Raw genomic sequence first — 20,764 nt, forward strand, 5'->3', positions numbered from 1 at the left:
AAATGCTAAAACTATTCTATTATGTGTTAAGAATTAACCTCACAGTAGTTTGTTGATAAATACAAATTTAGGCACTAGTCGTAATTTTTATAAAACTAAAAATAAAAGAAACTACAAATAAAAAAAGAAAACAAAACAAAACTAACAAAGAACAAAAAAAGGAAATAGAAGACACCCCCTCCCCCTCACTGGACCATGGCCCGGCTGGCCTATGGGCCGCCAGGCCGGCCCAGCCGGCCTCCCCTTAGCCCCCCACCCCGACCGAACCCTAACCCCAGTGCGCCCCACTCCCCCCATGTCGCTCGATCCCCACCCTCTCCCTCCAGCGCCGCCAGGGGAGAACCCCACGCACGACCTCCCCTCCCCACTCTCTCTCGTCTCTCTCCCAGCCATGCCCCGCCCCTGACGCGGTCGCCCTCGCCCGGAGCCTCCGCCGGCGTTCACTGCCGCCACCTCGCCCCGTGTGACCCCGCCCAAGGCAACCTTGCCGCCGTGCCGCCGTCCCCAACGCCCCAGGACCGCCTCGCCGTCGCCGGTTGCCGGAACCACGTCCTCGACCTCCCCCTCGATGGACTCCGTCAACCCTCATCGCCCGTACCCCTGCATCGGTGGTGAGCTCTCCGCCATCCCCCCTCTCATGCTCGCCCAACCCCGCGCACGCCCACTGCTGGCTACACCCGCGCCCACCTCTCGCCCTCCTGCCCCGCGCTCACTGCGGCCGGGTCGCGCCAGGCTCCGTGCGATTGTGCCTGTCACCCCCGTGCCGGCCGCACTCCCCTGGCCGGCCTGCCCGCGCATGTTGCGACCCCGTGCGGCCGTTGCCCTCGTGCCCAACCACTGGCGCCTGCCTCCGGCTCGCGTGCCACCCGGCATGCGCTGCAGCTACTACTCCCTGCCCCCTCGCTCGCTATCACCCGCCACCTGCTGGTGGTGCTGCTGGTCGGCTACCCCGCTGCCGGCGTCGGCCATTGCCTCGCTGGGGCCAAGTCTGGCCACCGCGCCCCCTACCCCTCCCCTCTGCACATTCGTGCACAGGAGGGAGGTGGCCTGAGCCACTTACATGTGGGCCCTCCTTGTAAATCAAATAAAATGAAAAGGAGTAGAAAAAAAAAACGAAACAAAAAAATATATATAAAAAATAAAAATATTAATTAATTAATTAACTAGATTAATTAACTTAATTAATTATGTTTAATTAACCTAAATAACTAATTAACCTGCTAATTAATCTAACTAAACAGTTAGTTAGTTATTTAGGCAATGACATGCGGGACCCATATGTCAGGTTGGCCAGGTCAACTGCTGACGTCATGATGACGTCAGCGAACACTGTTCTGGATAATGTTAAGTTTAAATAATTAAATAAATCCTAAAAATGATTTAAATCTTTTAAAATTAATAGAAAATAAACCGTAGATCAGATGGAAAAACTTTGTACATGAAAGTTGCTCAGAACGACGAGACGAATCCGGATACGCGGCCCGTTTATCCACCACACATCCCTAGCATAGCGAACACGCAACTTTCCTCCTCCGGTTCACCGGTCCGAAAACGCGAAACACCGGGGTTACTTTCCCGGATGTCATCCCCTTTCACCGGTATCACCTACTACCGCGTTAGGGCACCTCTAACGCCGTTACTTGTCATGTCATGCATCACTATGCATATGCTTGCATTATATTTATTGTTTCTTCCCCCTCTTCTCTCGCTAGACACCGAGACCGACGCCGCTGCTACCCCGTACGACTACGGTGTTGACGACCCCTCTCTCTTGCCAGAGCAACCAGGCAAGCCCCCCCCTTTGATCACCAGATATCGCCTACTCTTTTCTCTATACTGCTTGCATTAGAGTAGTGTAGCATGTTACTGCTTTCCGTTATTCCTACCCTGATGCATAGCCTGTCCTTGCTACTACTGTTGTTACCATTACCTGCTATCCTACTGCTTAGTATAGGATGCTAGTGTTCCATCAGTGGCCCTACACTCTTGTCCGTCTGCCATGCTATACTACTGGGCCGTGATCACTTCGAGAGGTGATCACGGGCATATACGATATACTTTACACAGTTACATTACCTGTGATACTGTTCGGAGATGGGGGCTGAAGGGGCAGGTGGCTCCATCCCGGTAGAGGTGGGCCTGGGTTCCCGACGGCCCCCGACTGTTACTTGAGGCGGAGCGACAGGGCAGGTTGAGACCACCTAGGAGAGAGGTGGGCCTGGCCCTAGTCGGCGTTCGCGGATACTTAACACGTTTAACGAGATCTTGGTTTTTGATCTGAGTCTGGCCATTTGGTCTATACGCACTAACCATCTACGCGGGAGTAGTTATGGGTATCCCGGCGTCGTGGTATCAGCCGAAGCCTTCGTGACGTCAGCGACTGAGCGGCGCGCGCTGGGTTGGAACGTAAGCCTGCTCTTGTATTAAGGGGGCTAGTTCTGCTCCCGGCCACATTCGCAACGTGCAGGTGTGCTAAGGGCGATGGGCCCAGACCCCTGGGCGCTTAGGTTTAGACCGGCGTGCTGACCTCTCTGTTGGTCTAGGTGGGGCTGCGACGTGTTGATCTTTCGCGGCCGGGCATGACCTCGAAAAGTGTGTCCGGCCAAATGGGATCAAGCGTGTTGGGGTGTGTGGTGCACCCCTGCAGGGAAGTTAATCTATTCGAATAGCCGTGATCTTCGGTAACAGGACGACTTGGAGTTGTACCTTGGCCTTATGACAACTAGAACCGGATACTTAATAAAACACACCCTTCCAAGTGCCAGATACAACCGATGGTCACTCTCTCACAGGGCGACGAGGGGAGGATCATCGGTTAGGATTATGCTATGCGATGCTACTTGGAGGACTTCAGTCTACTCTCTTCTACATGCTGCAAGACGGAGGCTGCCAGAAGCCTAGTCTTCGAAAGGACTAGCTATCCCCCTCTTACTCCGGCATTCTGCAGTTCAGTCCACATATGATAGCCTTATTCCAATTGGTACCAATGCATACATATGTAGTGTAGCTCCTTGCTTGCGAGTACTTTGGATGAGTACTCACGGTTGCCTTCTTCCTCTTTTCCCCCCTATCCCTTCTACCTGGTTGTCGCAACCAGATGTTGGAGCCCAGGATCCAGACGCCACCGTCGACGACGACTCCTCCTACACCGGAGGTGCCTACTACTATGTGCTGCCCGCTGACGACGACCAGGAGTAGTTAGGAGGATCCCAGGCAGGAGGCCTGCGCCTCTTTCGATCTGTATCCCAGTTTGTGCTAGCCTTCTTAAGGCAAACTTGTTTAACTTATGTCTGTACTCAGGTATTGTTGCTTCCGCTGACTCATCTATGATCGAGCTCTTGTATTCGAGCCCTCGAGGCCCCTGGCTTGTAATATGATGCTTGTATGACTTATTTTATTTGTAGAGTTGTGTTGTGATATCTTCCCGTGAGTCCTTGATCTTGATCGTACACATTTGCGTGCATGATTAGTGTACGGTCAAATCGGGGGCGTCACACATAGAAAGGATTAAGATAGATATAGCGCAAACTTGGGAAGGTCTTCAACGAACCACCGATAGGATTTGGAAACAACGAATGAATTGATATGAAAACAAAGGAAGAATAATCTTGACCAAACCACCGTAAGAATTGAAAACGAACGAAGTAAAAGGGGTGAATCACCGGTAAGAATTAGAGAACGGATGAAGATACTTGAGGGAATTTGATACAAGAGAACAAAGAGATCACGAGCTGATTAGATAATATTTGAATGATGCACCGGTATGATTTGGAGAACGAGAGCTGAAAGCTGAGATGAATAAACCCGCAATGATGGTCTTCGGAGAATCAAACTGAAAAGACTCTTGAATTGCTCCGGATAGGTGAAAAGAATTCTCACACTCGAAAATAATTATGAGAGGATGGCAACAAGCTTGAACTACGCATCTCTGAGAGAACGGATATGATTTGGAGGAAAAACTCTTCTTCGGTCTTCAAATGTTGAGAATGACGATAACAAACACCACCATGAATTGTTGAGATACTCCAGGAGAATGAAAAAGTCTTCGGTTGAGCCAACAATGAAAAGGGTTATAAGATCTTGGAGAAACCAATTGACTGATAATTCATTCTTACGTCAAACTTTGAATTGAATTTGAGAATAACTCCGGGAAATTAGAAGAGTCAGGTAAGATCCTGGGAAAAGACCTGTGGGTTAGGACCCACTCAAAAGATACACTGTTGAGCGATTTAAAAGAGAGATTGCGTCGGTTGAATTAAATGGCTTGAATAAGATTACAACCTCGAAATAGGTTGAGCGGATCTTGAATGAAAAGACGAGCCTTTTGAGATATCTTCAGCACTCCCGAACATATGAATAGCGAGAGGTGAAAGATTAAGAGGTGCACCGGCATGGGAAAACATTTGAAACGAGGAAAAAGGATGTTATCGACAAGGCTTGAATTGAAGTCACCGGAGAAGAAAAAGAATGAAGAATGATGAACTTGAAACTCCGTTAGTATCTTTGTGAGAATCACCGGATAAGAACATTGAAGGAAAAGAATGAAGAAAGTTCACATGAATAAAATGGATACTTGATTTAGATATACGAGTCCCTGAAGAAACATGGGTGGGAGGGCGGGAAAAACAAAGACAACTTGGGACGGATGAACCAAACACTATTGCAAACTGAGAATTGATTTCGCGAATGTTGACATGATCGGATCCACTTGAAGAGGAGCACGTCGGTTGGAAAAGAATTGACATGACAATCTCGATGATCAAGAAGGATTAGTATTCACATAGAAATATGAGAACACCGCTTAGGAAAGGTATGGAATCAACATTTGACTTCGAAGCAACTCGAATACCACAACTCAAAACAAAAACAAAGGATTGGCTTGGAAAATAAGCCGGAAACAAACATATGATAGTTCCCATATTGTAACATGTGTCTGTCGGAAAGATGTCCTACGTGATACTTGAATTCCCACTTATAAACTCCCGAAACTTTCTGGTTATGCAATCAGGTGTTGGGATACAAGGGAAGCATAATATCTCACCCAAACTAACAATACCTACATCCAGTTGTATCCATCCTTCAACACATAACCAAGAAACCTTCGGAAATCGTTTACCTCAACCTTCAAAAAGCATCCGTCATATGAGTTATGGCAATACTCTCGAACTCCCGCCCCAGTACTGGGTGGCATCGAGGTTATCTCACCAACAACTGCATAAAAGAGATTTTTGATGTCGGTGAACTCAGGTATTCCAGAACTGCCAAGATAAAATTGTGACGACAACACCTCGGAGCTCAACTCCCCGGGACACTGCCACAACCCCTAAATGTCAAGAGGCACCAAGAACAATGTTCTCGTCACAAAACCATCAGAACGATTCCAAGATACCCGCGTGATCCTAAAAAAATCATGAAATTTGAGGAGAGAAGAGTCAAAACTCTACGTCAGGAGGCCTCACCAGAGCGATGAAGGGACTGAGGAGTAAAAAGAATCCTACTCTCTGATATATATAATCCTAAGACTCAAAAAAAATTTCCTAAACTCAACAACGCCAGCGATTCGATCAAGCAGGGGCTCCTAAGTCGGGGAAGGCTCTGATTACCAACTTGTAACACCCACGATGCGGCTATATCTCCCACGTGTCGGAGCACGACTTAGAGGCATAACCGCATTGTAGGCATGTCGCAAGAGGGGTAATCTTTACACATCCCATGTACTGAATAAGAAAGAGATAAAGAGTTGGCTTACAATTGCCACTTCACACAATACATAAATATAGCATTATATCATCTAGAAAACAATCAAGGTCCGACTACGGAACCAAAATAAAGACAACCCCAAATGCATAAGATCCCCGATCGCCCCAACTGGGCTCCACTACTGATCGTCTGGGAAGGAAACATAGTAACGTCCTGAATCCTCGTCGAACTCCCACTTGAGTTCGGTCGCGTCCCCTGTACTGGCATCATCGGCACCTGCATCTGGTTTTGGAAGTAATCTGTGAGTCACGGGGACTCAGCAATCTCACACCCGCGAAATCAAGACTATTTAAGCTTATGGGTAGGAAAGGGAAGTGAGGTGGAGCTGAAGCAAGCACTAGGATATATGGTGGCTAACATACGCAAATAAGAGCGAGAAGAGAAGCAACGCAACGGTCGTGAAGCTAGAAGTGATCCTGAAACTACTTACGTTCAAGCATAACACAAGAACCGTGTTCACTTCCCGGACTCCGCCGGAAAGAGACCATCACGGCTACACACGCGGTTGATGTATTTTAGTTAAGGAAAGTGTCAAGTTCTCTACAACCGGACATTAACAAATTCCCATCTTCCCATAACCGCGGGCACGGCTTTCGAAAGTTCAAACCCTGCAGGGGTGTCCCAACTTAGCCCATCACAAGCTCGCGGTCAACGAAGGATATTCCTTCTCCCAGGAAGACCCGATCAGACTTGGAATCCCGGTTACAAGACATTTCGACAATGGTAAAACAAGAGCAGCAAGACCGCCCGATGCGCCGACATCCCGATAGGAGCTGCAGATATCTCGTTCTCAGGGCAATACCGGATGAGCGCTCCGTACAACTAAAACCAACCCTCAAGTTTCCCCGAGGTGGCACTGCAAAGGACTCTAGTTCGGACCAACACTTAGACAAGCATTGGCCCGGGGGGGCTTAAAATAAAGATGACCATCGAGAGAGCGACCCCAAGGGGAAAAAATAGGTGGTGGTGAGGCAAATGGTAAAACCAAGGTTGGGCCTTGCTAGAGGAGTTTTATTCAAAGCAAACTATCAAGGGGTTCCCATAACACCCAACCGTGTAAGGAACGCAAAATCAAGGAACATAACACCGGTATGACGGAAACTAGGGCGGCAAGAGTGGAACAAAACACCAGGCATAAGGCCGAGCCTTCCACCCTTTACCAAGTATATAGATGCATTAATTAAATAAGAGATATTGTGATATCCCAACAAAATCCATGTTCCAACAAGGAACAAACTTCATCTTCACCTGCAACTAACAACGCTATAAGAGGGGCTGAGCAAAGCGGCAACATAGCCAAACAACGGTTTGCTAGGAAAGGTGGGTTAGAGGCTTGACAGGGCAATATGGGAGGCATGATATAGCAAGTGGTAGGTATCGCGACATAGCAATAGAACAAACAACTAGCAAGCAAAGATAGAAGTGATTTCGAGGGTATGGTCATCTTGCCTGAGAACCCGCAAGGAAGAAGAACAAGTCCATGAAGAAGACAAACGGACATAGTCGAACGAATCCTCACAAACGCGACGTAATCGGAACTAACCCGAAGAAGCAACACCGGAAAGAAGCAAACAACATGGTAAACAACCATCACATAATCCTGGCATGATGCACAATCAAGTATGATGCATGTCCGGTTTAAATATGCATGGCATGGCAAAGAGCACAAACAAAACAACAAATTAAGTGATGCTCAATATGCAACGAGTTGCATATTGACGGAAGACCACATCAATTATTTAGTTCACTCCCGGTTAGGTACTCAACAATATTAAATGTTGGTTAACATGGCAAGAGGTGAAGCATAACAAAACTATACTATCTAAACAAGTTAAATGGGGCCGGATATAACAAACAACAAATTCGGTAAATCCCCATATGCATTTAGCAATTTAATGCAAACAACAATTTTAAACATTTTAAATGTTATTATCATGATGTGGATGGCATGTGCAAGTTTTATGCAAGTTATATGAAAATGTTAACATGAGCATCTTATGAAGCATTTGTCATCGTGGCGGAAAACAAGAGGGGTGCCACGGCAACGACAACGGAAATGGTTCCACAACAACACTCTGATGATACGGTAGCTCACGAAGATACCGGTGCAAAAGGAAGTAGGTGTGAGTGTGTCATGCAAGGATGGTGGGGTGCTCCCGGGAACCGGGTTCCCACGGGTCGACGGCATGGCAAACGAGGAGGGGCATGCAAGCGACAAATTGTGACATGGTGGAAACACGAGCATCTCATGCATCGCAAGCATTCGTTCTCGGAAGGACATCTCGGCGGTTATACCTTTGAAGTGTGCATTCTCGGAGGGGTTCGGGTTCGGTGCAAAATAGAGGAAGTAGACGTTCACGGTTCGTCGAGGGAAGTACTGGTTCATGTTCGGGAAGCGGTAGAGGTACGGGTCTTCGACAACGGTCGTCGTACACGTTCCGAGGTTGTCGGTAGAGGTACTCGCGATCTCGGCGACGGTAGTGGAAGACGTTTTCGTAGATGTTCGAGTCATCGGTAGAGGTACTTGGTGAATCCCGAAACGGTCTTAGCATCTTCGCGCGTAGGGGTACTTGGCATCTCCGTTTAGCCGAACTTGGGGGGGGGCATCGACATCGTGGTACTTGGTGTCCATGGGTCACCGTGTCGTGGTACTTGCCGGTCCAAAATTGCTCTTTTTCATGGTGGTCAAATGGGACGTCGAGGTTGTCCATTACGACGAACATGGCATGCATGTCCTGGGGGTGCGGCACGGGTACAGGATGTCGGGGCTGCGTCTTGGGGTCTTGGCCACAGGGTCCACATGGAAGCCAAGGAGGCAGCACGAGGGACGATGTGGTCGCTGCGGCTGCACGCCGGGCCGGCGGGAGGAGGCGCTCGGGAGCCCGACACGCTTGAATGACTGTTGCTATAGCCTCGGGCTGCTGGAGCGCTTCGGAGCTGCTGCTCGCGGATCCCAAGGATGACTGCTTGGCTGCAGGCGCGCGGTGGAGAGGTTCGCCGGACGGAGCAGCTGCAGGGCTGTCGCGCGGGGAACGATGCCATGGCCATGGTTGGTCTGACGGTGGAGGCCATGGACGAAGGGGAGGTCCGGCGAGGATGGGGCACCAGCAAATGAAGGCGGCGCTCAGCAAGAGGCAGAGATGGCGAGGAGCTTGGGGGCGCGACGCGAGGTGGTGAAGCAGAAGAGGTAGCCGGTGGCGTGAGCGGGTGCTCGAGGAGCTCCTCTCCTTGGACGCTCGGGCGACGGGGGTTGACGAGGGGGAGGCGCGAGCGGGAGGAGGTGGCTGAGGCGGACCGGCCGGCGAAGGCATGGGAGGCTGGCGGCTACGGGCTACGAAGCAGCCGAGGCATGGGCGCCAGGCCATGGCGATGGGAGAGAGAAGAGGGGATCGGGCGTGCACGTGCGTGCGGGTGCTGGTGGCGGCCTGGAGGGAGACGAGGGAGATGGGGGTCGGGCCAAGGAGAGGGTTAGGTTAGGAATAGGTGGGCCTAAAGGGCCGGCCTAGTAGAGAGGGGGGCTTAGGTGGGCCGACGCGGATGAAGAGGTCCAAGTGGGCTGCGGCTGGCCTAAAGCTGTTGTTTCCTTTTTCTCTAATTTTCTTCAAGGAGAAAATAAAGAGAAAAGCACAAGGGAAAAGAAGAGGTGTATGAGAAATATAAAAATATCCTCATGACCCTGAATACATGCCCTATTTGATAAAATTGGTTTGGGCATTTTTAGAGGTAGAAAAATAAAACAAGTTTAAATATGATTCAAACTTGAGGCATTTTGAACCTAACCAAAACAACTCCAAAGGATCTTAAATTTGACAGAGAGGGTTTAGGCATGGTGAACTAGCATCAGGAAAAGAATGAACATTTCTCGAGGAGGGGAAAAGGTCACTTGCCAAAATGAAAGAAAGAAGAAGGAAGGAGGGGGTGATGATGCATGATCATACATGGAGCATCCAACGATGTGACATGCATGAATATGACAATGCACATGATGATTATAAGAATGCAAAAAATACAAGAGACACAAATGCAACATGACAACGATGGGCATGGCAATGCAATATAACCAAATGATGAACATGATGCATGAAGCAAAATATGACAATGACACTCATCCGATCATGGCAACAAATATCGAATAACTGGAAGACACCTGGCGCATCGGTCTCAGGGCGTTACAACACTCCACCACTACGAGAGGATCTCGTCCCGAGATCTAGCATGGCACCGGAGGGAAAAGGAAGAGGAAGAGAAGAGGTGAATCTAAGTTGCTTCTTTGACAAACGAGTGAAACCAAAGAACCTAGCGAGGTTGAAAAAATTGAAATAAAGAATTCAACGAGGATGAACAAAGTTGAAAACACTCCGTTAGAAAAGAGGAACAAGGGAGACCAAATTCGGACAACACTCCGGTTGAAAAGAGATGTATAATGGAACGATAAGAATCAATTACGACAACACTCCGGTTAACAAGATAGAGAAGGAAAAAGAATGATGTAATTTGGGCAGCACTCCGACTGTAAATGGAAAGAATTCAACATGAACTTGACAATATGAGCGGACACTTGATGAAATCAACAACACATTGCCTCCGGAACTGTTGAAAGAATGGCACAAGAGGTAAGAAAGATTTCAGACAGCACTCCGGTTGAGAAGGGAGGCAAAACTTGACAGAATGGGAAGAAATTGAAAAGAGGGCACAACACTCCGGTTGAATGGATAAGCAAAAGTAAATAACATGATCTTTGACAACAAATGGGATGATGGGTCGAAGAGTGCAACATCACAATGCCTCTGGAAGAAATGAAAGAAATGTTTACTGAATGGACGAAAACAAGATCTGAAAAGAGCACGCTTACACAAGATGCTAGAACAGAGTTGTTGGATTATCAACAACGAAAGGATAAGCTTGTTGTGGCCTTATGGAAAACATCTCAAAAACTTGAGGTGAAATTCTGCCACTAACGAAAAACAACAGATTGGATTGATATCAACAAGGAGACGAGAACTTATTTCACCGGGAAGATAAATGAAGAACTTGGGTCATTTATAAGCACCATAATAGCAACAATCCTTAGGGAAGGCTTAAGGTGAAATATAACCCAAGATAACTCCAAAGAAGAGATTGATTGGTTGAGAAGAAGACTTGAGCAAAGAGAAAATGATGGATTTAGACATGTCACTCTTGAAAACTTGTGAATCATGAAACACGAAGGGAAATTATCAACAATGGCATAACACCACCTCAAAAGATACGGTAGAGAGAATTGCACTTTGAAATGCAAGATGAAGAATGCTTGAACTCCTCTGAAAAGAATCTCGATGAACAGTTCGAGAAGGAATTAAATCCTTTATGAACCATCATGAAGAACCTTCATAAAGAACTCCGATAATAAAAGAATGATCAAACGAAAGGAAAGTTGAAAAGAACTCCGGGAGAATCCTAGAATGATTAAATGAAGTTACGAAAAGATATAATTGAAAGAGCTTGGAACTCCGGGAAAAGAAAGATGAGCAATTGAAACCAAGAACTTTGATGAACCTCCGGAATAAGGAATTGAATTTACTCGATGAAACAAGAATAAGAATTAGATTATGCTTATCCTTCACCAATATAAATTGATGACAAGCAACGGAATTGGCATACTACTTATTCTCGTAGAAAGGATTAAGATAGATATAGCTCAAACTTGGGAAGGTCTTCAACGAACCACCGGTAGGATTTGGAAACAACGAATGAATTGATATGAAAATGAAGGAAGAATAATCTTGACCAAACCACCATAAGAATTGAAAACGGACGAAGTAAAAGGGGTGAATCACCGGTAAGAATTAGAGAACGAATGAAGATACTTGAGGGAATTTGATACAAGAGAACAAAGAGATCACGAGCTGATTAGATAATATTTGAATGATGCACCGGTATGATTTCGAGAACGAGAGCTGAAAGCTGAGAATGAATAAACCCGCAATGATGGTCTTCGGAGAATCAAACTGAAAAGACTCTTGAATTGCTCCGGATAGGTGAAAAGAATTCTCACAATCGAAAATAATTATGAGAGGATGGCAACAAGCTTGAACTACGCATCTCTGAGAGAACGGATAGGATTTGGAGGAAAAACTCTTCTTCGGTCTTCAAATGTTGAGAATTACGATAAGAAACACCATCATGAATTGTTGAGATACTCTGGGAGAATGAAAAAGTCTTCGATTGAGCCGACAATGAAAAGGGTTATAAGATCTTGGAGAAACCAACTGACTGATTATAATTCATTCTTACGTCAAACTTTGAATTGAATATGAGAATAACTCCGGGAAATTAGAAGAGTCAATGAATTGCATCGCATGGAGTACAGATGACTCGTTAATGGAGTACAGATGCGGATCCTCCCGAAGATACCATTCCACTAAGGGATCGGTGCTTTGACGTTCAGTGGCCCTGATGAGCGCCTCGGCCGTCAGGTGCTCCCACTCCTCGGCCTTGGAGGCTATCCTCATGTTATGTGGCGCTATCTCACTTGCGCGCCAAGCAAAGTCGAGCTGGGCCATTCGCCCTGGTACTCGAACGCCATGGCATCGTAAGCGTGCGCCGCATCCTCGACTACCAACGTGTTTTTAGAAACAATATTAATAGGGAAAATGACTTAAGATAGAATTTAGTCCCACCTTGCCTAGGGGGGACGAAATTCCCCTCCGTCTCCCTATAAATACGGCTCTTAGGGCATCGTTTTAGAATTTGGTTTTGTTTAGATTAAAGTTCGTCATAATGCAACACGGGTACTTTATTTGTGTCCAACGACCAGGACAAGACGTTTCAGAACGCCACCTTAATCCATAAAGCTTTCCTCTTAAATTTGCAATATTCAGATTGCAATCTCAGTTTATTCCTTGTTCTTCGTTTGCATGAAGGAAATAGACCCTCGTGGTCAGGTTGATCGTGCTCCAGCATGGTCAATAACCTGTCGGAGTTGGTTTAGCGATTGCTAAGGCGTGACGTCTTCGCGCGTTCGTATTCGGGTCATCAAAGTCTACTTCACCAAAAATGATAGTTACCATCTCATCGAAATACGGGACACCTTTGCCCCTATCATAGAGTATGTTTAGTGAGGCTATGTGCCTCAAGATTAGTTTCTCTTCCCTCAAAGATGAAGGAACGGCGAGAGAACTGCTAAGATGTAAGATTGATCTCCTTAATAATGGTCGAGTGTAGATCACCCATATTTCCATGGATATCTTTGATCACATCTTGACAGTTTGAAGCTATTTGTATGTCTGTAAGTGATAAGTCGAGAGCAAGTGAGAGCTCTTCTCGACAAGCCAAAGCCTCCAATGATGCTGGGTCAGTCACACCTTGACATTATGTCGCCGAAAAGCCTAGATATTTCCCGGTGGAATCCCTGCAAACTGCTGTAAGTCCCTTCCATTGCATCGCGCGACACATCACCATCAACACAAATTTTTGCAGTTCCTACAAGCGGCGGGGTCCATCTGTGGTGTTGTCTCGGAGGTATTTGAACAGCTCATGTTGCTTCAAGGGTTTGCAAATCTAAAGCTACTTTCGACAATTCTTGAAAAACTAATTCGCCACTAACGACCCCTAAATACATGCTCATGCATAGCCTTTCTTCGAGCATGCCAAATCACCCATAGTGTTACAAGTATCTTCATGAAATTCTCATGCGGTATAAAATCCATTAGTGAGAAAATAAGCGTTTTGCATCTGGTTCTTTACACTGCATCATAACTTCCACCAGATCATCATCCTCTAATGCCTAAATGCAGTGTGCCATGTTACACTCCATCAAAGAATGCCGCCATGAATCTTCAGAGCCACAAAGTCCACACTCTGATTGTACTGCCATCTTTCGCTGTTTGAGCAAGTCTGAAGTTGGCAAGGACTGTTGCGCTAGCCTCCATAGGTTTTATTTTTATTTTTAATGGAACATCAATCTTCCACATTTTCGTCCATGGTTTTATTTCTCCCTCGGAATTTGAGTTGTCAACACGACCTTCCAATCATGCTTCTCGACGGAGTTTAGTTGATACCAGCATGCGGTATGCCGAGCGTATGGAAAGAGCACTGTTTCGCTCATGTACCCATGACCAGAAATCAATGAACTGTCTTGTGCAAAGTCAGATGGACAAAATTGCTTGAGCGTCTGTAGGCAGGAAAACTTGAGAGATCCACGCACGATCCTCCATGGACAACATAATAAGCTCATTGACCAACTTAGGTGGATCAAATAATGACGTTGTTATCGGCCGCATGTTGTGCACCCTTGGTATCCATTGGTGTGTAGTAGCCATGAAATAATAAATTGTTTTTAAATATAATTGCTAACCGGGCTTCAGTTCCTGTGTTACCCTTGTCCAAAAGCCCATCTATAACTAGCCCAAACCCCTACTTATATAAAAGGCACACAACCTTTTATTTCAGGGCAAAACCCTAAAAATTAGAGACAAACTCCCTAAAAATCCTCCCACCGCCACCTCCTGCCTCCGTTTCCACGCTAATCAATCAGCTTCAGTTGCCGATCTGAGCCACCTGATCTCAGATCAGACAGCCAGAGAGCCCCCAACCATCCTCACGCGCAACCCACAGTCGCCCGTCCCCACAGTGCCTTGTGTCCGAGCTGCCAAGGAGCAGCCCGAGCTCCTCGACTAGGAGCTCCTCCACGCTCGCGTCTGTCCGCATCATAGTGGTCCTAGGCTGGTGTTCACTCTGATCTGTTATTCCGACGCTGATCGGGACACTGTAGCAGGACTTCTTTTGTGGAAGCAACACATGGGGCTTCATTTATGGTGGTGTTCTTCTAGTACCAGCTCTCGAGTTTCGCGGTGAAAACTCTAGGCCTGGCCTTCACTGGTTGTACCCAACAACGACGGTTTATGCTCCCTTGAAGGCACTGTCTGGAGCTTACATTGTGTGTCTTGTGGGTGAAAGCTCATAATCCTGGTCCATGTGCTTTAGTCCAGCAACGACGACATTCATGCATTGTTTCTTTGTTGAAGGCGTTGTTGTTGGGTAACCTTCTCGTCATCTAAATGTTGTCAACAACAGTGCTAGTAGTTGATGTTTAGCCTGTTTTGCTGCGGTGGGTCGTTCGTCCGGCTTTAACTCATATACGGTTCTTTTTCTTTCTTATTGGTAATGTACATCCTTGTCATGCAGATGTTGGGTCGGTACTCATTTTGTGTCCTCGCGCTAGGGTTATGCTTCACCAACCTGTGCTAGTGTGTATACCATAAATTGTACTAGAAATTAAATAGTTACACAGCTCGCAAAATGATAACAAATTTATACACTTTTTTGCGGGAAAATTTATACACTAAGAACTGGCAAGACCTTTTGGGTTGTTTCTAGAGGGCAAAAAAGTGACTTATTATAGCAAAATACTTGTTATTTCATGACGAAATTCGTAAATAAAGAGCACCCTTTATCGAAGAAATGTATAGCTACGTAAGAATGGTACCAAGAGCCAAAGATATGTGCAGGCATAGTCTTAATAATTAGGTGTGTGTTTCTATCTTTAAAAAATCTGAAACTAAATAAAGTTTCTCCTTTTATTTCAAGCATGGAATAATGCGCCGGCCCACGACCAATTGCAGACAAAACCTTGTCACGGACGAACAGTAGCCAGCACAGCTAGCCGGGTACAGTACATCGACTGATTGCACGACACAGTACACACACACTCCCCGTATGCATGCATCAATAAACTACAGATATCATCGTAGGCCGCATTTTAGCTCTTGTAGCAACTAGCAAGAGCTCCCAAGTGACCACCAAGCAGCACAATCAGTTCAGTTCAGTTCACCCAAATACACCTTTCTTCTTCCCTTGAAAATAGTATTGTCAAACATATTTTGCGCCTTTTTTTTTGAAGAATCAAAGTACTCCCTTTGTTACATATTAAATGTTGCTGGTTTAGTATTAAAGGGGGGTGTATATCTGGATTTTCCTTATACATATACCGATCGACGTGTACCTTAGTCAGATAGAGAAAACTTTCTTTTACCCAAGTCAGAGAATATAAAACTTGTAGTGTGTGGCCATGAGACATGTACTCACTCCATTTCATAATGTAGTGCATATAGATTTTTTATACTTTAACTAATTAAGTTTATTGAGAAAACTATCTATATCCACCATAATATGAGACTACATCTTATGATGAATTTAGTGATATATGTTTGGTGTATTAGATGTAAATGTTCTTCACAAACTTAATAAAAATTTGCGAGGTTTGATTTTTGAAAAATATTATAGGCACTACATATGGATCGGAGGGAGTGTGTACTTCTCTCTGTCTCAAAATATAAGACTGTTTTCACACTGATATATTGCCCAGCAAACGGAGACAGTAGATATGTACGTAGGCAATGCAGCTGACCAGTTGTTGAGTGCCAGAGAGAGAGAGAGAGAGAGAGAGAGAGAGAGAGAGAGAGAGAGAGAGAGAGAGAACGGATGCATGTATTATTTTCACGTAGCTTTTCGTTGATCCCAGTTTACCTTACAGTTGGCTTCTACCCACAAAAAACTCCAAAGCTTGCTTAGCTTGCAAGATCACGAGAGTGCGAGAGAGAGAGAGAGAAAGAGAGAGATTACCCAGTTCAAAACGCACCCCTTGCTGATCTAGAGGGTAGCAGCAAGCAGTGCTCTGCGGTGATCAGAAGCGACCATGCAACTATCATCATGGCTAGCTATGGCTACCCATGCCATGCCACGGCTCGTTGCTGCTCTGCTGCTGCGGCGGCTGCGGCTGCGGCTGTCCTTGTTGCTGTGGCTCGTAGCAGGGAGCCATGTTGGTGTTGTTGCCGGCCGTGTTCACGGCGGCGCCCATGCACGACGAGTCAAAGCCGGCGAGGCCGAGGATGTCGCGGTGCGAGAAGGCGCGCAGCCCCAGGAAGTCCCTGGTCATGCCGTCGTTGGCCCCTCCCGAGGCGCCGCCTTCCTCGCCGCTCCGGCCCTGGGAGGCGGTCCTGGCGAGGCTCATCATCTGCTGGTTGCTGAGGCACGAGAGGCCGAGCCCGAACGTGGCGCTGCCGGTCGCGCTGGTCGCCGAGCCGGCCATCTGGGTGTAGTGCACTCCCGCCCCGCCAGCGCCGGCCCCGCCGATGGTGGCGCCCATCTGCGCCGCCTTCTGTAGGAGCGCTGTGGCCGACAGGTGCGCGGCTGCCGCGGGAAGCTGCTGCTGCGTAGGCGTCGGCACGGACGTGGCGGAGCTCTGCGCGGTGGCGCTGCAGAGCGGCTGCAGCAGCGGGTGGTGGACGTCGTCGTAGGGCATGGTTGGCCACGGCTGCATCTCCGGCTTCACGTCGAAGTTGCAATGCTGCTGCATGACCTGGTGCTGGTGGTCCTGGAACGCGGCGAGCTCCTGGTGGTGGTGCTGCTGCATCAGATCGTGCGGCGAATAGAGCATGGCGTGGTGCTGGGCGTGCGCGATGGGTGGCAGTGGCAGGCCGCCCCCGCTGATGGCCTTGTTGCTCTCCTCGGTGAGCGCGTCGCAGAAGGCCCGGTGCGTGATGAAGCTGTCCCGCCTGCATGCAATGCAGTGCAACAAAGAAAGCCATCAGAAGAAGAAATGCAGCACGAGAAGGAAGGGCAAGAGAAAAGGTAAAGCTAAAACTTTCCCCTGATTCTTTGTTCATTTGATTCTTTGTTCATTTGTTGTCATATGGCATGCGACGCTGCCGTGCCGTGCGGTGTGAGCTCCGAGAGAGAGAGAGAGAGAGAGAGAATCAGGGAGGAGAGGACGCATGGAAGTGACAGCACGGAGAGAATAGTGTGAGCATGCATAGGCAATTAGGCTAAGGCAGGAGGAGTGAGATGGAAAGGCAGCTCAGCTCTGCAAAGAGATTCACATGTCTGAATTCTCGTCTCCCAAAGCTCGATCCTCATCATCATCACAGCATCTCTCTCCTCTCCTTCCACACGAGCTGCACAGCCGCTCATCTCATCTCATCCATGGCCGAAACAAAAAGAAAGAGGACCCCCGGCCGTAAAAGTGGTCCATCTTTGCATCCGTCCATGCTTCTTCTGCGTTCGTTGCCCCATCTGGCCTGACTCGCCAACGCAAATCACAATGAGTTCCTTCCTTCTCTCAGATTAATTAATGTTGACGATCCTCTACTTGAATTTTTCTGTAGTAGTAATTTGTAGGCAGTGCACTCGCTAGGTTAGGTTGCCAAGGCACAAGAATATATAGTAACGAGAAATCAGCAAGACTGCAGGGAAGAAAGCTTTCATGATGCATAGCATAGCATAGTAGAAGCACAAGAGGTGGATCGAGATTGGAAGAAAGGGATAAGAACCTGGAGAAGACGGTCCCGCAGTCGCACTTGTACTCGCGGGTGCCGCAGATCTTGGAGTGCGCCTTCCAGTCGGACTGCACGGCGTACTTCTTGGAGCACTTGTCGCACTTCCACTTCTTCTCGCCGTGCTTGCGGAAGAAGTGCTTCTTGATCCCGGTGAGGTCGCCCAGCGCGCGCGACGGGTCGTGGTGCACGCACGACGCCTCCGGGCAGATGTACACCTTCTTCCGCACCACCTCCTTGCTCCCGCGCTGCTTCAGCTTCCATGGCAGGTTGTGCCCGCGCCGGTGCAGCTGCAGGTTCTGGTCGCGCTGGAACCCCTTGCCGCAGATCTCACACAGGAACCGGTTCGTCGCCATCAGCGTCGCCGGAGACAGCGCAACCACCTCCGACTCTGGGTCTTGGGTTCCGTTTCCATGAAAAACACGCGCGGACAAAGATTAGTAACATGCAACGATCCTCCAGATACAGACATGCGCATCAGTCCAGTCCAGCAACACGTCGTCACTAGAATTGTGAGAAAACAAACAAGAAATTAAACCGAGGACAAGGACCTACCGGGGTTGCCGGGTAGGCTTCGCTTGCGCTTGTTGGAGGCCGGGGTTGGGGGAGGAGGAGGAGGAGGGTTGGCGGAAGCGGAGGCGGAGGTGGTGAGGTTGGACATGCTGCTGTCCTGATCCTGATCTGCCGCTTCCGCTTCTCCACGCTGCTGCTGCTGCTGCTGCTGAAGATGGTGATGATACATAAAGCGGCAAGCTTGTAGTGCTAGGGATTTGATTCAGGCCTTAGGTTATCTCTCTCTCCCTCTAAAGTCTAAACACAACTTAGCCAAGGCCCAAGGAAGGGGTGGCAATAAATTTGATGCTGCCACAGAGGGGGCATTAACTGAAGAACGGAGGAGGAGGAGGAACAGGATGGGGGCAAGGCAAGACAGGAGTGACAAAAGGAGAGAGTTCAGAGAGCCACTCCCTCTCCTCAGGCGGCGGCGGCGGCGGCAGCTCAGGGAATAACACAGGTATCAAGGATGGAGGGGAAGGGGACAAACAAGGGGAAACTGGGGTTGGGTTGGTCAATGACTGGAAAGCAAATTCAGATTCTCTCCCTTCCCTCTTCTCTCCTTTCTTCTTGTTTCTCTCTCTACTTTCTTTCCCTGCAGCAGTACAAGCGTAGAACACTACAGCAAGGATTCAAGAGCTGGCTGGCAGTGCAGGGGGGAGAGAGAGAGGAACGGAGATCAGGAGCTATGCAAGCTGGAAGATGACGGCCCCCATGAGAGAGAAAAAGGAGAGGCCACAGTGCTGGCAGCCATAGGGGCTAGAGGGAGGGGGAGGGGGAGGGGGAGAAGAAGGCTGAGCAAATGACCAAACCAAACCCCTCCTCTCCCTCCTTTATCTGCTTCCTTGCTTTAGGGGCCAAAAAGAAGAAAAATCCTGACCAAATCAGCAGTTGAGCCTTCTTCCCTTCCCTTCCCTTCATGCTCTCTCTAGCTATGGCCTATGGGGCAAATGCAAGAGCAAAATTGAAATAAAATTACAAATACAAGGCAACTCTTCTGTCCTTCTTGTAATTATATACTTTATTTAAGATGATGATAATAAAGTACAGTAGTAGAAGTGGAAACTATTTTAAAATCACGGACTGTATATAACATTGTGAACCACGCTGGGAGCAATGCTGCACCGATGTTGAGCTTTCTGTCTTTTCCTTTGTCTTACAAATGTAGAGTAGATATACTTCCTCTCTCGTCCTCCCTCTCCCTCTCTGAATTCCTGCTTTTCTTTATGTAATCACTACTGTACTGTACACCCACTCGGTTGGTACACCATAGACCATCAATCCTCTCACAACAATTAGATTAGATGGATATATTACATAGATTCCCAGGTTTAACAATTGTTTTTTTTTGTCAATTACAGGGCATGCATGTTGGTCATGATAAAAATAATACTGTGATGTATAGGTACATATGTATATATGTATACTTGTATACCAACCACAATGCATGCATGCATGCATGATACTACATGCATAGCTCCATGCCATGTGATTTATCTGCCTTTTCTTCTTTATTTTCTCTTGATGAGTCACCTTGGACCCATGCATGCATATCATGGGTGCTCATAATTCACAAATAGAAATCCTATCCTCTTGATGTCACGGGCCAGTATGTACATGGGTCATGAGACCTGCCGCTTGCTTGCTTGCTTCTATGACCTACGGTAAAAAAAGAAACTTCTAACGTATTTGTATTATTTATACAGTGATAAAGCGATGATAATATCATAATAACACTAAATTTGTCATGAAAATATTATTTTTAATATAAAATGCACAATTGTATTAACATGTGCTTGAAATTTGAAGATACATATTGGAGATCATCATGAAGTTAGAATGATGCAGTAATTTCTAATTAGGTCATGGAATAAACCCAGGTTTCTTTTTTTCTTGAGGGAAAACCCGTTTTTTCTTGAGGGAAAAAACCCGGTTCTTTTTCTTGAGGGAAAAACTCCGGTTTTTCTGATCCCGTGAGATGCAGCGAAGTACCGTCACAGAACGATGGACTCTTCTTGGATTCTCTGTGCTAACACGTGCATGTCAACTAGAACAGGCAGATTAAGCAATAATTATAGAGAAACACCATGATTATACAGGCTTGGCATCTAAGAGCATCTACAACGAGAGAACCCTTACCT

The 20,764-nt window shown here is 47.3% G+C and overlaps 1 protein-coding gene across 1 annotated transcript; it reads right to left on the minus strand.

Moving 5' to 3' along the window:
- Nucleotides 1-16,207: 16,207 nt before the first annotated feature.
- Nucleotides 16,208-19,560, minus strand: LOC125543914 (protein indeterminate-domain 7-like). Its single transcript, XM_048707412.1, has 3 exons — nt 18,627-19,560; nt 18,069-18,468; nt 16,208-17,294 (listed from the first exon to the last, which is right to left on the minus strand). Exons 1-3 carry the CDS (start codon nt 18,811-18,813, stop codon nt 16,454-16,456), a joined length of 1,428 nt encoding a protein of 475 aa, XP_048563369.1. The 5' UTR covers nt 18,814-19,560; the 3' UTR covers nt 16,208-16,453.
- Nucleotides 19,561-20,764: the final 1,204 nt, after the last annotated feature.

This window comes from Triticum urartu, chromosome 3 (genome assembly GCF_003073215.2).
Source record: "Triticum urartu cultivar G1812 chromosome 3, Tu2.1, whole genome shotgun sequence".
In the NCBI taxonomy this organism is placed as follows: domain Eukaryota; kingdom Viridiplantae; phylum Streptophyta; class Magnoliopsida; order Poales; family Poaceae; genus Triticum; species Triticum urartu.

Coding starts and splice junctions, on each gene's coding strand:
- LOC125543914 (XM_048707412.1), bottom strand. CDS start 18,813: ATGTATCATCACCATCTTCAGCAGCAGCAGCAGCAGCAGCGTGGAGAA. Junction 18,469..18,626: donor AAGCCTACCCGGCAACCCCG/GTAGGTCCTTGT, acceptor ACGGAACCCAAG/ACCCAGAGTCGGAGGTGGTT. Junction 17,295..18,068: donor TGCGGGACCGTCTTCTCCAG/GTTCTTATCCCT, acceptor CATTGCATGCAG/GCGGGACAGCTTCATCACGC.